Source organism: Protomyctophum bolini (assembly GCF_963924005.1).
Source record: "Protomyctophum bolini genome assembly, chromosome: 3".
In the NCBI taxonomy this organism is placed as follows: Eukaryota; Metazoa; Chordata; class Actinopteri; order Myctophiformes; family Myctophidae; genus Protomyctophum; species Protomyctophum bolini.
Genome location: NC_137864.1, coordinates 40651746 through 40669412, shown reverse-complemented (window position 1 = coordinate 40669412; position 17667 = coordinate 40651746). Strand labels below are relative to the sequence as shown.

General features: G+C 43.3%; 1 protein-coding gene across 1 annotated transcript; it reads right to left on the bottom strand.

Moving 5' to 3' along the window:
• Positions 1-552: 552 nt before the first annotated feature.
• Positions 553-6164, bottom strand: cryba1l2 (crystallin, beta A1, like 2; the record flags this gene model as incomplete). The annotated part of the gene is made up of 5 exons (XM_080759318.1): positions 553-700; positions 1804-1946; positions 2829-2970; positions 4767-4885; positions 6090-6164. The coding sequence occupies 5 exons, from the start codon at positions 6162-6164 to the stop codon at positions 553-555; spliced, it is 627 nt and encodes a 208-aa protein (XP_080615444.1).
• Between the last annotated feature and the right edge of the window lie 11503 nt (positions 6165-17667).

The window sequence follows — 17667 nt, the reverse complement described above, 5'->3', positions numbered from 1 at the left end:
GTTCACCGTTCGGTGCTTCATTCTACCTATAACTGTAAATCTAAACAAACAAATGTTCTCTTCATGCGTCCACATACAGCTCACACTCACACAGAAACCACAGGAAACAATACTTCTCATGCACTAAATTTTATTTTTCAGCCATATTTTAAAAAGAAAAGAAAAAAGAATAAGAAAGAAAAGGAAGAGAAATAATAATCGTGTCAGTGAATGTTTTAAACAAGGCATACATACAACAGAGGCATGGATGTAGTATGGATGTTTCTTTGGTTTTGGGACTGTCGGTTGGTCGTTGTCCTGACTGCGCAGCTGACTGCGCAGCTGACTACATGGATTATAGGCCTTGTGGCTGAAAGGTGGGATTATTTAGAAGCAACAGCCGAGGTCCCCAAACTCAAACCCAAGACTTCTTGGTCCCATGGCAGCCATATAGGGACAGTGAGAGGTCCCTATGGTCCAGGAGAACCAGATACAAGTCTTTAAGTTTAAGCCCTGCAGAGACCAAAGGCTCTTCTTCTATAATATCTCCCCTCCTGCTGGTCGGTGTCGTTCTTAGTGGTAGATACGCCTGATGGACTGGATCTTAGGGGTCTGGCAGTGGGAGCCCCAGTTCCTCCAGTGCTGGTAGTCTCCGCTGTGCCTCTCACACTCCATGATGTACTGCTGGCCCCTGTAGCCGGGGTACTCGTAGCACACGAAGCTACAGAGAGAGAGGGAGGGAGAGAGAGTACAGAAGTATTCATATGTGTCATAATTCTTCAGAATTCCCTGTACCGCGTTGTGAGTATGTAGATCTTGCTATGTTTGGCAAAGAGAAAGAGTCCAGTCTAGAGGGTTTTTGGTGGAAAAAGTACTAATGTCTTTTTTTTACTAGTGTAAAACTATCAATACTTGAAATATAGAAATGCTTTGTTACAAGTATAGGTATTGGTATCGCGATGCGACGCGTTGTATTGTCAAATATATATAGGGTTTGAATGGGTTTAGTGTATGTTTAGTAATAATACTCAAAATCTAGAAAGTACTGTAACTAGTAGTAAGTTACTAAAGTTTTCAAATAAATTATGTCTCGACATTATCAAGAAACGATCACACTATTTTAAGGCCGGGCGGTCGTGAAATGGAGTTCATTCAATGAGGTTCATTAATTCTTCAAAGACATTTCATTAATTGACATTTCATTAATTCTTCAAAGACATTATCAAGAAACGATCGCACTATTTTAAGGCCGGGCGGTCGTGAAATGGAGCTACAGTTCACGTTCATGACCGGGTTCATTAATTCTTCAAAGGCTATAGTGTAAAAACTGCGTCGGGGGGAAGCGATGTGTCTGATCGAAAACTTCGGGCGATAAATAAAGCAAATAAGTAGCCTTGCCGAGCCATGAGGCCCATAGGGCAGGAGCCTATCTCCTGTTTCTGTAGCCATGAGGCCCATAGGGGCAGGAGCCTATCTCCTGTTTCTGTAGCCATGAGGCCCATAGGGCAGGAGCCTATCTCCTGTTTCTGTAGCCATGAGGCCCATAGGAGCAGGAGCCTATCTCCTGTTTCTGTAGCGTGAGGCAGCTTGATGTACAAGTACACCCCCTGGACATGACGCTAGTCTGTCGCAGGGACTTACCTCCAAACCAACCCTTGATGCTGAGTGTCAAGCAGGGAGGCACTGGGTCCCATTTTTACAGTCTTTGGTATGACCCGGCCGGGGATCGAACCCGACCTCCCAGTCTCAGGGCGGACACTCTAACCACAAGGCCACTTAGCTGGTATATAATATAAAATAAAGCAAAGGGTTCTCTCTACTTACGCGCCACACTGCACGTGCATGGAGCCCACCTCGGGCATGCACCAGCCCATGGCCTGCAGGGAGGGGTAGTCGTCACACAGCTCGGTGCAACGGCCGAAGAAGTTCTCCTTCTCGTAGATGGTCATACGGCTGCTCTGGTGAGACTGAGGAGTGAGAAAAGAGGATGAGTTAATAGAAGTTCTCCTTCTCGTAGATGGTCATACGGCTGCTCTGGTGAGACTGATGGAGAGGGAGGAAAGAGGATGAGTTAAGCCTATACTACAGGGAAACTTTGACATGTGGTTGAAAAAAAACTGGCTGTCACTTTGAAGAGACCAAGCGAAATTATTACTTGCGCGCTCTGCTCGCGCAAGTAAAAACTCCTTAAGACTGAGACTTAAGAAAATATTTTATCATGCTCATAAAGTGCTCTGTGCTCAAAGTGCAATTAAAAAGCAAACGTTTCGGTCCTATAAGACCTTCGTCAGTGCTGTGTCTATATTTAAGCCTATACTACGTCAGTGCTATGTATAGATATATAAGCCTATACTACGTCATACATATACAGTACGTACGTGTGACCGTGGTGCGTCATCATGCCACAAAGAGCTGATCTACACGCGTACAGTAAGAACGCTTAAGGTGTCGCAAAGGGTTGTTTAGGAGTGTTTTAATTATTTATAGTCAGAGTTGATGTCAGCTTTTCATGAATGGACATGCTCAGAGAAAGGATCGGGGTATAAATTAGTCATGCACTCATTAATTCACTCACTCACTCACTCACTAATTCACTCACTAATTCACTCACTCACTCACTCACTCACTCACTCATATTTTCTTACTCTCCATACTTTTCTTATAAGCATTATTTATCCCACTGACTCAGTCACAAGTCACAACCACCATCACAAGAGATGGGTATGTCTCTCTCTCTGTCTCTCTCTCTCTCTCTGTCTCTCTCTCTCTCTGAACTCACGGCGCAGTAGATGGGGCGGAAGGACATGAATCCCTCTCTCTCTAGGACAGGTTATATTATATTAACTCACAGCGCAGTAGATGGGGCGGAAGGACATGAATCTCTCCACATGGTAGGACAGGTTTCCGCAGTAGGCGTCCCAGTGAGGGTACTCTCCCCTCTCCAGGATGAACTGCTGTCCCTGGAAGTCATGGTGCTCATAGCCCACCCAACTGGACACAGGACAGGACAGAGGGACAGGGGGACAGAGGGACAGCGGGACAGAGGGACGAAAGCAAAGACCACAGGGGTCGTCAACATGTCCCTTACACTAGTACACAGACTTAACTTGTAGATCTGCCATTTTTGAAGAATTGTGAAAATGTGCGCAAATCTTGAAATATATATATTCTTTCACGGTGAACATTTTTAACTGGTATCTTTGCTTCTGGGGAGTCCCTGGACCCTGGTACGAAACATTTTCAAATGGGGGGGTCGGTGGCCAAATACAAATCTTGACGTGAAATAGTTTGAGAGCCACTGATATACAAATACGTTTTTTTTAGAAAACAGTTTTAGATGGATTTTGAACCTGGTCTCAATGAGTTAACATCCAGGAAGAAACTGTCTGTCTGTATGGTGTTAACGGTATAGGCAGGGTTCTCCTCTAAGAGTGATTAGACACAAACGGTGCCATTTCATAATGAGCTTGCAAAAGTTGAGAAAAGTATAGTGTTAACTCCACACAACAAGGTTTTGTTCTTGTGGAAACAAAGGTGTGAACACACCCTTAGAGGCGTTAGAATCATGGCACCCTTTGGAAAGTGTAACAACACCAGCAAGGGTTTAGGACTGAGGCCGACACACACACGCACTCGGTGTAGCTCGGCTGACCTGAGATCAGATTCTAAAAATGTCTTCTAAATCCTGACAGTTTTCTGAAAAAGCTATGTTTCTACGTCAGATTTTTCATATAATAGCAGACCCACAAGCTTGTTAAAAACTATTCACACGTTGGTTGATCAGTCTAGTCAGTGGTTTGCCTGCATGTAAACATGAATAACTTTTTTCTAAATAATTAAAGTAGTCCGTAGTGAATTTTGGAAATGTTTAACAGTAGCCTAGTATACTTTAAACATTTAACTTTTTTAAACTTTGCCCAAATAATATGGAGGTCACTGATGTTGTAGAGCTGACATCATAGCTCAGAGTGGTTCACAAACTTTTCAGAGCGAGACCCAACAGAGAGATTAGACGTTTTACCCAAACTAGTGAACATAGCAGGCTTTCTTATATTTGTTTAATTGTTCTAAAATGTATAAAAGTTGTATTAAAATAAATATCTTTTGAAATATACAGTAGATTTATTTTTTAATGTATAGGAAAAGAAAATGGATTTTTTTTTTACTTGAGTCGTGGCCCTATAGAAATAGTCATATTAAGATGACCTCCAGGACTGGCCAGTGGCCACCGAGTAAATTGTGTGCCTTTTTCACCCACGCCACGCTGCCATGGGTACGCAGAGCGCTGAACGCACGCAGTGTTTTATCAGCTACTATTCTGGAACAAAGCCTTGGGTCGATGTTCTTCTTGCCAGTACATGTAGGACAGTACTGACGTCAGAACTACAAAAGGTGACATGCATGCTATATTCCTCCTTGTTCCGTTATTAGGGGGGGATGACAAATCATATCACACACACACACACACACACACACACACACACACACACACACACACACACACACGTGCACACAGCCACACACACACGCACGCGCACACACACACACACATGCACGCACACACACCACAGCATCGATCTCATTTCCCACCTCTATCACACTCGTCTTGTGTGTCCCTCTTTCTCTGCTCTGAGTGAACTCACCTTCAGTCATGTGCACGCACGCACGCATGTGTACGCAGTGTCGCACACACACGCACACACACACACACACACACGCACGCACGCACGCACACACACAGACATGCGTGTACAGGCCAGGGTGTGTGTAGTGTGTGAATGACTCACGCTCCACTCTCCACGCGAACGGAACGGATCCAGTCGAAGCCACAGTCGTGGATGTTGCAGCACTCGGCGGTGAACTCCATGCAGCGACCCTGGAAGTGCTCCTGCTCGAACACGGTCATCTGCAACGTGATTGGTTGATTGGTTGATTGAGTGATTGATTGATTGAGTGATTGATTTCATTGATTCATTCATTGATTCATTGATTCATTCATTGTTTCATTCATTGAATTGAAATGAACAATGCAAACAGCACAACACTGCGCAAAAAGCATGGAATAAATAAGGATGTGTGTATATATTACAGGAAACCCCCGTTAAACTTTCCAACAAACTCCGGTAAACTCCTGAATTGTATACCATCACATACTGTATATTACCGTATATTAACTGTGTATGCCTATACGCTAAACTCTTTTCACGCAGTGCAAGGTACAGTCAGTCAGGCATTTTGGTCCAAAAGGATTTCTGAAGAAAGACCTTAATTGTGGTCTTGTTTCCATTCTGGTCCCATGTTGCACTCAGTCATAATAGTCATGAACAAGAATCTAAAACAATAATAAGTCACCTCCTTTCCCTCTAAACCTGCTAACACGTGAACATTTTAGGCCTGTTTTAATTAAAGGAGGCCAGTGATTTGCTCGTTACAACCCATTTTGAAGCGGGAACTCCTTTTGGTGTGTTTTAAATATTATGTTGTAATTTAGCTACTGAAAAATATCAGATCTACAAGCTCATAGTTACAAGCTTGTACGTCTGCTATTTTTGAAAAATCGTTAAAATGTGCCTCAAATCTTTCAGAAAATTGTCATGATTTAGAAAACTTTTTTTTTTATTTCGACGTCAGGCCTGAATGGGTTAAGGGAATTCCACACCTGAATAGCAGTGCTGCGGAAGATGAATTTACCCACATTTGTGTTGTAAGTGGGCGGCACCAGATCATTGTTTATACGCTCCCTCTGGTTTTGTGGCTGTGGGAGTCGCTCACTTTTTTTTTAACTGGTTCAGTGCCGTTCCAAAAATGGCCACACGATGGGGCCCTTTGCCCAGTGCCCACCGTATTTGTAACACATGTCCCAAAAACCTAGCGGATGTTGACGTCAGTTTGAACCGGACGTGAACGTCGGCCAGGTCACCGTTGTGCTTCTAGGCCTTTCTGTACAAGCGATCTGATTTATTATCATAACTACATCAATCTAAGGTCGAATCAAGCGCCGAATATCCCATTTTTTGCACATTCCATCCATAATGCACATAAAGACGGCGCGCGTGCGTGCAAGTATTTTGGCCATTTTTAGGTGTGTGTGTGTGTGTGTGTTACCTTACCCTAAAGAAGGGGGCCATACCCATGCCGGGGAAGTACATGGATGAGGTCATGTGAGATTTAGTAGCCCTATTCATTTTCGATCTAGAGAGAGAGAGAGGGGGGGACGGGGGGGGGGACGACAAACAGTGCATTAGAATGAATAGAACAATCATGAAAACTATTTCCCAGAGCATGTGCTTGCATTCAGCATTCAGCAACCTATTGTCTAATTTACAGCAGGCCTGCATTCAGCAACCTATTGTCTAATTTACAGCATGCAGGCCTGCATTCAGCAACCTATTGTCTAATTTACAGCAGGGCTGCATTCAGCAACCTATTGTCTAATTTACAGCAGGGCCGCCTAACCAAAATCAGACCAGTCTGAAGTGAGTGGTGCAACAGCGCCCCCTGTCTAAACATAGGGACTGACACAGGGACATTGCTGTTCCTTGGAGCGGTTGCACCACTCAAAAACATCCAACAAATGAAATAAAACTAAATATAGGACCCATGAAAAGGCATTGATAGCAAACATTAGGCCATTTAGTAGGCTATCATCATTCATCATAGGCATTTGGCTAATTCACAGGTTATAAATTCAACTTGTTGGGACATGTAGGCTAATTGGTTATACATGTATTCAAATTCCTCTTGATTGGCAGTGGGTTTAAATAAAAAAGTTGTCAGGCTATAATAATCAAAACGTCCCCAAAGGTATAGCGCTGGTGACACACATGTTAATCCAGGAGATTCAGTGGTCCGCGGACCACCAGCGGTCCTTTAGGGGGTTCCAGGTGGTCCAAACCAAACCAAATGGACCCTTAATTATCTTTGACTCTTGACTTTGAGAGCATAATACAATGTGACAAAAAAAACGTGGTTTAATTCCATGCTCTCAATAGTTTAATTATTGATAAAGTCCACTGACACAATTAAGAGAACGTAGAATAATTGTTATTTCTGATCAACGTTTGCCTGCATGTTATCTCTCATAATCATAACCAACATCAATACAGCATGAGGGGAAACCTTGTCCAAATAATGATAACAAAATATTCTTTAGTCTTGGATCTGAGACTGAGGCCAAAATAATGCCATCATCATCCGTGCTGGTCCGTATAATGGCTGAATAAAATAATAATTGGACCTTATATGATCAAAGGGTTGAAATTATAAAACCACTGACGACAACAGATCCATATTTGTCCAGATCGATAATAAGCAGTGAAAATGGAGCGCCAGGTATGGCCATATCACCCTGGCTGTGTTCACCCTTACCTGTATCGCCTCCTCTCCCTTGCCCAACGCCAATCCTATTTACAGACTTTTGTGAGAATCTGGCGCTTCAGTTTTATATGGACGTCCACGCGGGCACCCCCCCTGTGCCCGCCAGGCGCGTGTCCATCGACCGGGGTCGCGCTTTTTGGGGGGTCGCGCGGCGCGCGTGTCCCCCCGTGCGTGCGTAACAAACGATTGCTGAGCATAGAGGCCCATGCAGTCGGTGTACTATACTGTACATTCCTGCTGCGCGCAGCCGCGTGGCCGCCCGGCCGCGCACATTCATTTCATCACACGTGCCATTTTCTGTTGGCCCGTGCCGAGCGTGCATTCGGGTGTGTTCAATATGTGTGTGCGTCAAAGGGCTTGTGTGTGGGTGTGTGTGCGCGCGCGCGCCAGGCCATGCACCTCTATGCAGTGTTTGGCACACACACACACACAGGCTACACACCCTTTCACCTGCAGCTGCCCTGTCTTTGTGTGTTTCCCCCTAATGTGTGTGCAACTGTGTGTGTGTGTGTGTGTGTGTGTGTGTGTGTGTGTGTGTGTGTGTGTGTATGGGGGGGCCTGTCGACTCAGCAAACCATACACACAGCAGCACAACAGGCCTGGGGACATGCAGGGGGGCGCGTGCACGGCCGCTGCGATGCGCTGCATGGGAATGAGTGACTGAATGAGGGGATGAATGGGGGGCTCCTCCCTGTGTTTGGCCCTATTGGTGTATAGTACAGGTCAGCACAGTGCTTCTATCTATGGCGTAACAATGGACGGGTCACGGGGGGCCATATGCACAGAATCACATGGACTTTACACAGACACATTTTTGGAACAACCTTTCTGATTATTTGATTATTTCTTTTTGGGAAAGTGTCAATTATGTTCTATACTCATAATAGCCTATAGCAGAGATGCCCACACTTTTTTGACTTGAGAGCTATAATTTCAAAATGACAAGCTCAACTAGATCTATACCCATCCAAAAAATATTATCCAATTGCTGAAAATAGTTAAACAATGTCCCTGAGTGGCTTTGGAATAGTGGCGATGACATTACATAAGTATATGACTAATGCACTTGGCATTGGAAATACAGAGGGAACATTTTGAATTGGTAGTGTTTTCTCGCATATATAACTTTGTAATGCTACTGACGTTTGTGATACAATACTTGAAAACAAAGTGTTGCGTTGTGGGTTTGAGCTAACAGGCCCAGCTGTCTTAATACAAGTTGCAGATTATTTATTTTTTACATTTAAATAATGTATTTTTAGGGCATGTCATGTTGATCTATACTGCACAGCCTTTGTGATCTATACTGGTAGATCACGAACTACCTTTTGGGCACCCCTGGGCTAGGCTATAGGCCTATATATATATATTTATATAAACAAAACACATTCCAAAATGTTTCATGCATGGAGGTGGAATATGTATACTCATGTTTGTTACTTGTAAAAGTAAATACCGGTAGTCAATAGTCAACCCACTCCTTTTTCCCCTCACTATATGTTTCTTTTCCCTTCAATTTGACCTCCTTTATGATGAATTCCTGTTCTGTTCTTTGGCTATATTAGAAGTGTCTATTTGTATCCGTCTCTAAATGATTTGATGAATTGAACAAGGTGGACCCTCTTGTAAACAAGTGTAATGCTTTATTGGGTCGTCCACTCACAGTTAACAGTCTTTGTATTGAGTTTGTAGTGGAGTAAAAGTACAATATTTGGATCTGAGATGTAGGGTAAAAGTGTAACAAATACCTCAACATTGCACTTAAGTACAGTAATTAATTAAAAGTATAAGCCTACTTTCCACCACTGCTATAATAATAATATGCTATAGTTTCGGTCCATGCAGATATAGCAGTTGAAATCATGGCATTCAAGTCTACAACAATTCACAAGATTTACTGTAGGCTATATTATATATAGGCCTATATTAATATACTGTATGTACAATCATTTGGGGTGTGTTAAGGACTATTAATAGTCTGGATTTTCGGTGGTGAGGTGACCACTGCTCCAGTGGTGAGCTGACCACCGGAGCTGCAATAACGTGGAGCGGTGGTGAGTAAAAACAGAGAGAAGGGCTGGAGCGGTGGCGGTGGTTTGCTCTTCACCGCGGCTCAGTGACGTCATGTTGTAGTTCGGTGGTCACCTCAGTGACGTCATGTTGTAGTTCGGTGGTCACCTCAGTGACGTCATGTTGTAGTTCGGTGGTCACCTCAGTGACGTCATGTTGTAGTTCGGTGGTCACCTCAGTGACGTCATGTTGTAGATTGGTCGGTGGTCACCCCTGTGTCAATTATCTAATGTGATCCTGGGCTCTACACACCCTCCGCCAACCTGGGGAGAGCAACGGACTTGAACTCATGCTTCCTTCGTGCCTGAGTGTCCAAGTTGCTCCTTTACACCTGACAGGGGGGAGTTTCCCTGGTTGGACGTAGCGCGTGGAAGGAACACGTTATTCCAACCAGTTCCTTTCCCCTCCATCAGGCGCCCCGGCTGGCCAGGGGGAGGCAGGAAAATAGCAGATTTACAAGCTCCTAGCGCTGCACCGAGTGGCGCTAGGAGCTTGTAGATCTGCTTTTTTTTTTAATCTTGAAAATGTGGTGCAAATCTTTGAATATATATTCTTTCAGAGCGAAAGTTTTTAACTAAAATCTTTGCTTCTGTGGGGGGTCCCTGGAACAACATATTTTCAGATGTTGGTCCGCAGCCAAATAATAATAATAAAATAATAATAAATAATAAAATGGTTGAGAACCACTGTCATAGAAGCATAGGATTTTCAGAAAACTTTTACCATTTAGAAGGCATTTGAAGAATCGTCCCATATGCATATGAGACAGATGGGCCTATATTTACCAAATCAACATGACTTGTTTATTCATGGATATATGATATTTACACAAGTCCTCCCCCCCCTCCCCCACAGGCAACGTGGAACAACCCTCCATCCCCAAAGCCTTAATTGGCTTCAATGATTCCAGCTATACTTCTGTGAAGGGAAAGGCCCAGCTGGAATGAGGGGCATAAATCACCCTGCAGTGGAGCTGCTTTGTGCAGTAAGTATGAAGTAAATAAGTACATTTTATTTATAGAGCACAAATATTTCACATCACATCATAGTCACAAAGCGAGACCTCAAAGCATCCTCCATCGTCCTGAAGTGTACATGGATTCAACATGCTGCACACTGGAGCTGAATACGCTCTCACACAACGCAGGCGTCTGGAAAGAGTGCTGTCTGTCTGGTGGTGCCATGCATGGCTACACTGGTGGTGCAATCCAATCCAATCCAATCCAATCCAATCCAATCCAACTAAGAAAGCACATCTCACAAGTCAGGGTGCTGCACAGAAAGTTTATTAGAGAGATTGATTGATTGATTGAAATATTTATTAACAGTTTGCAGAATTACAGTACATTTCAAGCACAATAACTCAATACAAAGACTGTTAACTGTGAGTGGTGGACGACCCAATTATACAAGCATTATACATTTGTTTACAAGAGGGTCCACCGTGTTCAATTCATCAAAAGGACTTCCGCACACCTGGTTTAATTTTTACAGCAGGTCCTGGCAGAGCAGCAAACGTTTTGGAGAAGGAAGACAGGCCCGCACACACAGTTTTATTTTAGATAAGAGTCAAGGCAACATTTCGGCCTTTCGGCCTTCTTCAGGCATCATGCCTGAAGAAGGCATGATGTGAGCTTGTAGATATGCTATTTTCAGCATGCAACCAAGCGTAAAATGACGTGTCTTTTAGTTCTACTGGATCTCTTACCCACTATAGTCCCTCGTCAACGTCTATAGTTTGTATGTGTTGACGAAATTGTCAGTATATTTAGTCATAGTCATCATGGCTTAGTATTTATTCGGTTTTTATTTTCCTCAGTGTAAAACGGTAGTCGACGAAGGCCGAAACGCGTTGCTATGACTCTTATGCAGGGCTGCCATATTTCAGAAAATGTCAAGAGTGAGACTCTATAGTGTCTTAATGCGTTCGACGCCGTCCGAAGAGCAGCGGCGAAAATAATTGGCCTTTTTTAATGTGGATTTGTCCCGTTTTAACGTTGATATTTAACCTTAACATTGATGTCTTCACCTCCATGCCAGCTGCTCTCCCTGCACTGACAGCCTCCTCATGCTTAAAGTAGAAATGAAAAAGATATCTATCTATCTATCTATCTATCTATCTATATGCTCAGACCCGCAGCCAGCCAGCAGGCCACACACATAGTGCTCAGACCCAGCCAGCCACACACATAGCTCCGTAAGGGAGTGGTCAGTGGTTGCACCACTCAAAAAATCTTCAAAAAACTGAAGAGGCTACTGGAGATTGGATAACCTGATTTGGACATGATCTGATGGAGGACAATGTCACTATGACAGAAAGAGAAGATGGGTCTGGCCAGTGGCCACATTCATTCACCCCATAATCTCAGTGGAAATTGGGGAATATGTTGTGAAATAAAAAGTCAGAAAACTGGAATGTGGGAAAATGCCTTATTTTTACATTTTCTTAGTTCAAACACATCTGTGGGCTCTCTCTCTGAACAGAAACAAGTCGCGATGCGCCCCCCCCCCCCCCTTCACTTCACACACACACACACACACACACACACACACACACACACACACACACACACACGACTTTGTCCCTATAATGTGCACGCACGGGCTACTGGCACCGTTCCACTTCACTTCCTCATATCACGCAAGAGACGCCAAACACCTAACTTGTTGTAACTTGTGGGGTCTATATTGTCTTCCATGAAAAATGGCGATTTGGTCCACTGTTTACCCTCCTACTGCATATGCTGCATGAGATCTCATGCAGATCGGCTATTTTACCGTTTGTGAGGACGCACACATGAGCGCGCGTTATTACGCGGCGGAGCCGCGGAGAAAATTGTTATTTATAATGCGTGTGAAATGGCATGTGTGGCGTGGTGCGTGGTAAAGGGTTAAATTGCGTGACTGTCACGCTCAAAGGGTGAGACATGGCAGCCCTGCTCTTATCTAAAATAAAACTCTTGAACCAGCAAGTGGCGGTCTGCGGGTCCCTCCTCCTTCTCCAAACGTTTGCTAAATACACTGTAAAGCTAAAACATAGAGACACCAGCAAGACCACACCGTAAAGAACACATAACAGCAGAGCCAAAGAAAAAAACAAAACATCAGGAGGAACTCTCACTGGGAGTTAAAAGCAGGGTGTAAAGATGGGTCTTATAGGGCGAGATTTACAAGTCTGGATGGTGGGGGCCATGCAAGCAGTCTCACATGGGAGGGGAGGGGATTCTATAAAATTTGGGGGCTAATAATAATAATAATCTTTATTGTCCCAAAGGATATTCGTCTTCACAGTCTGTCCAAACACCCACATCAAAGACAACACATACTGTAGGACATAACACCAAGACAATACAAAAACATGAGGTCATCCTCATACTGTGTACAGAACCATCCTATCATACTGTACACTGTGTTCAGAACCATCCTATCATACTGTACACTGTGTACAGAACCATCCTATCATACTGTACACTGTGTACAGAACCATCCTATCATACACAGCAAAAATTGGAGAGTTGAAATTCCAGGGTTAAACATTGCAGAGTATGATTTCAACTCCCAAAGTGTAATTTTAACACCTTCAGATTTAAATTGGGTTCAGTGTTGGAGTCATTTGAAAGAGTTGATCAAGTCAGTGTTTGGAGTTGTTTTAAATAGTTGATTAAATCCAGAGTTGATTTCCACTCCCAAAGTGTAATTTCAACATTTTCTGATTGAAATGGTGTTCACACAAGTGTTAACCCAACTCATCAGAGATGTAATTAAGCTCCTCCTGCCCACACCTGCATTTCAGTTTGAATTGATTGATAAAGAGAACAGTTAGTTACACAGAACACTGAGAGAACAGCAACAGACATGCACGGTGGACAATTAAGTCACATTTTCTTCAATGTGTGTTCTTCGAACATGATTTCAGTGCAGACTTATTGAAATAATTACAAATGTGTGCTGCAGACTGCATTAATGTAGCTACAAGGAAACATCCACGGAGATGTAGGAGACTGTAGGCATGTAGGTTTTACAAAATGTTTGTCTTGACTTAATGGTGAATATGTTACACAAACCATGGAGTCCATGGTCTGGCCCGACTGGCCGTTTGGTGCCAAAAATACAAGTTTATGCTGTAAACTGTAAAGGCTACAAACGGTGAACATTGCATTATTTTTATTCACTCTGATAGAATTCTAATTGTGTTGCCTTCTGTGTAGAATAATCACTGAACATTAAAATTAGACCCTGACTGATCTTCTGGTGTTAGTGTAAGGTAGGATGTTGTTGCTACTTTAAGATAAGATACTGTCTGTTATGGTACGTTTCTAATCTAGTCTCCAACTTTATCATGATGATTTACCATCATGACGGTTTTGCAATTCACAAGGAAGAAAATAAAAGCAGTTTTTGGTAGCCTACTATAACCAGTAAGACGCGCAAACGCGGGAAGCGAACGCAGCTCGTACATATTTGGGTTTTGGACGTATATGCTTTGGGGACTCCTTATATGGTTATGGCTGAGTCATGGTGACACAAATCACTCAGCTCCATATATGGGCACAAAAGCGGGACAGACAGACAAACAGACAGAAACACACACACACACACACACACACACACACACACACACACACACACACACACACACACACACACACACACACACACACACACACACACACACACACACACACACACATGATCTGCTAGGTCTCATAGTAAGTGCTCACTGCATTCGCAATCACTGCGTTCGCAATTACTGCATATAGTTCTAAGCTTCATTTGTAGTTGTGTTCATTTACTATTTATTTTATTGCAGGTCTGATTAAAAATGCTGGTCCAGGTACAGACAAATGCAGAAGTGTGTGAAATTGGATAAAGTTGAAGGACTGCTTGATTTCTTCAGTTCCATGAAGGAAGGTAACATTACGCATATCATGGCACATCGAATTTGAACTCGTCCTAGTGGGGGTTTATTTTAGCTGGCTATAATAGTCATTTGCATGACACTATCATGTCCTCCTTGCATGATGTAACATAAAGCTGTGTGCATGACATTGACAGTTTAAGTTCTGAGAATTCTTATGAGCCAAGTATGATTGACAACACATATTTATTAATTTCCAGGAACACTTCTATGATGCCCACAGCAACACAGGTCTCCCAGGAAGTGATCCTGATGCTGCATCAAGTGAGTTGTATTCTTTTAACTTATTTGCAATAATTGCAGTTACAGATTCCATCACTTATGATTAATTTGGCTAGATGTGGTGGTGACCCGTCAGAACGGCTCCAAAATGTTATGGCCCATTGGGGCGACTGTGGCTCAGGAGGTAGAGCAGGTCGTCCAATGATCCGTGGGTCGGCGGTTCGAATCCCGGCTCCTCCTCCTGTCTACATGTCAAAGTGTCCTTGGGCAAGACACTGAACCCCAAATTGCTCCCGATGTGCTGGTTGGTGAACCTTGCATGGCTTCTGCCGCAATCGGTGTATGAATGTGTGTGTGTGAATGTAATAAAAGCACCTTGGACAAAGGCGCTATATAAATGCACCATTTACCATGCGATACACTTCAATCATGAAAATAAAATAGGTTTGGTATTTTGGGTAATCTTGCTTGTCGGCTAGGTGTGATGTGAAAGCATGAACTCTTCCTCAACTCCCTGTTCTCTCTCTTGTGACTGTCCTTAGCCTACGGCCCAGAAATGGCCTCCCTGGTGATGATGCTGCTGCATCTTCTTCCACCCGAAGTCTCCAAAGGTCAATCCCTGTGATGCAGTTGAGTCTTTTACGGTAATGATATTATGGAGATTTAAAAATAATAATAATGTCAGTCTTCAGGGATGTGATTTTCATTATGCAAAAGTACAGTAATTCCTCCTCTTCTCTTCTGAGAAATGCTGCTTTTCCTAGACTTCACTGCTGTGTTTCATTCTTGTTTATAACAGCCCTGTTACGCTCTATCATCAGTGTGTCTACTGTCTAGCACAGGGCTACTCAACCTTGGATGGCCCCCAGGGGCCACTCAGCAAAATGCCAGAACCCCCAGAGTTAGTGTCAGATTTTCCTTGAGCAAGACACTGAACCCCTAATTGCTCCTGATGTGCTGGTTGGTGCCTTGCATGGTTTCCATCGGTGTATGCATGTGTGCGTGAATGGGTGAATGTAATGCACAATCTATGTAAAGGTGTGTGAATGTGTGTGTGAATGGGTGAATGTAATGCACAATCTATGTAAAGGTGTGTCTGAATGGGTGAAGGTTCAGGTTTATTTGTCATGTGTATAGATACAGAGTATAAATACAATGACATTTATTTTGCTCAGAGCACTCTCAGTCTTACATAAACAGGACATAAACAAACATCTGTAGTGCAAGAAAAAGGAAAAAAAAACAGGAAAGTGAAGTGACAAAACAGTGCAATACAGTTCAAGGTCAGCTGTTCAGCAGCCTGACTGCCTGGGGGTAAAAACTGTTACTGAGACGGGTGGTACGAGATTTGATGCTCTGGTAGCGTTTTTTGGAAGGGATTAGTTTGAACAGGGTATTTGCGGGATGGCTGGTGTCTTCCATGATGTTGTGGGCTTTTTTCATACAGCGAGTGGTGTAGATGTTATGGAGACTGGGTAGTTCTGTGCTGCCGATGATTTTAGCTGCTGTTTTAACGGTCCTCTGCAACCTGTTGCAGTCCTGAGCGGTCGTGTTACCGTACCACACTGTGATACAGCCAGTTAAGACACTTTCAATTATACAGTGATAAAAGTTCACTAGTCCTTTCCTTTTGTACTTAAGCCAAATTTTTTAAGGCGCCTCAGAAAGTACAGTCGCTGCTGCGCCTTCTTGAGGATGTACTCGTTGTTGAGTGACCATGTGAATGTGTCTGTGATGTGTATGAGTGACCATGTGAATGTGTCTGTGATGTGTATGAGTGCCCGTTTGAATGTGTCTGTGATGTGTATGGTGTTGAGTGACCATGTGAATGTGTCTGTGATGTGTATGGTGTTGAGTGACCATGTGAATGTGTCTGTGATGTGTATGGTGTTGAGTGACCATGTGAATGTGTCTGTGATGTGTATGAGTGACCATGTGAATGTGTCTGTGATGTGTATGAGTGACCATGTGAATGTGTCTGTGATGTGTATGCCCAGGAATTTAAAGTTATCAACTATGTCGACAGATGACCCTTTGATGGAAATGGGAGTGTGGATACCTTTGGACTTCCTAAAGTCTACAATGATTTCTTTGGTCTTATTGGTGTTAAGTGAGAGGTTGTTGTTATCGCACCATAGAGTTAGATCCTCTATCTCCCTCCTATTGGCCCTCTCATCACCGTCGGTTATCAGTCCGATCACTGTGGTATCATCCGCACATTTAATTATGCCGTTATTCTCACATCTGGCGACACAATCAAACGTAAACAAGCTGTGCAACAGACGACTGAGGCAGTAGCCTTGGGGCGCACCGGTTCTGGTGAGAATTGTGGATGAGCATCTCTCTCCTATATGCGTACAAACTGGGGCCTGCCTGTCAGAAAATCAAATAGCCAGTTACAGATGGAGCTGCCCACACCAAGGCCACTGAGTTTTAACACTAATTTAGATGGTACAATAGTGTTGAATGCGGAACTATAGTCTATGAACAGTAGTCTGACGTAAGAGCTTTTCTCTTCTAGATGTACCAGGGCAGTGTGTAACTATAGTCTATGAACAGTAGTCTGACATAAGAGCTTTCCTTTTCTAGATGTACCAGGGCAGTGTGTAAAGAACCATAGTCTATGAACAGTAGTCTGACATAAGAGCTTTCCTTTTCTAGATGTACCAGGGCAGTGTGTAACTATAGTCTATGAACAGTAGTCTGACGTAAGAGCTTTTCTCTTCTAGATGTACCAGGGCAGTGTGTAACTATAGTCTATGAACAGTAGTCTGACGTAAGAGCTTTCCTTTTCTAGATGTACCAGGGCAGTGTGTAAAGAACCATAGTCTATGAACAGTAGTCTGACGTAAGAGCTTTCCTTTTCTAGATGTACCAGGGCAGTGTATAAAGCAAGAGAGATTGCGTCATCCACAGATCTATTTGAACAGTAAGCAAACTGTAAAGGATCAATACTAGCACGAATGATGCTCTTGATATAAGAGATAACCATTTTCTCCAGGCAATTTTTCTTGGCTATTGCAATGTAATGCACAATCTATGTAAAGGTGTGTGTGTGTGTGTGTGTGTGTGTGTGTGTGTGTGTGTGTGAATGGGTGAAT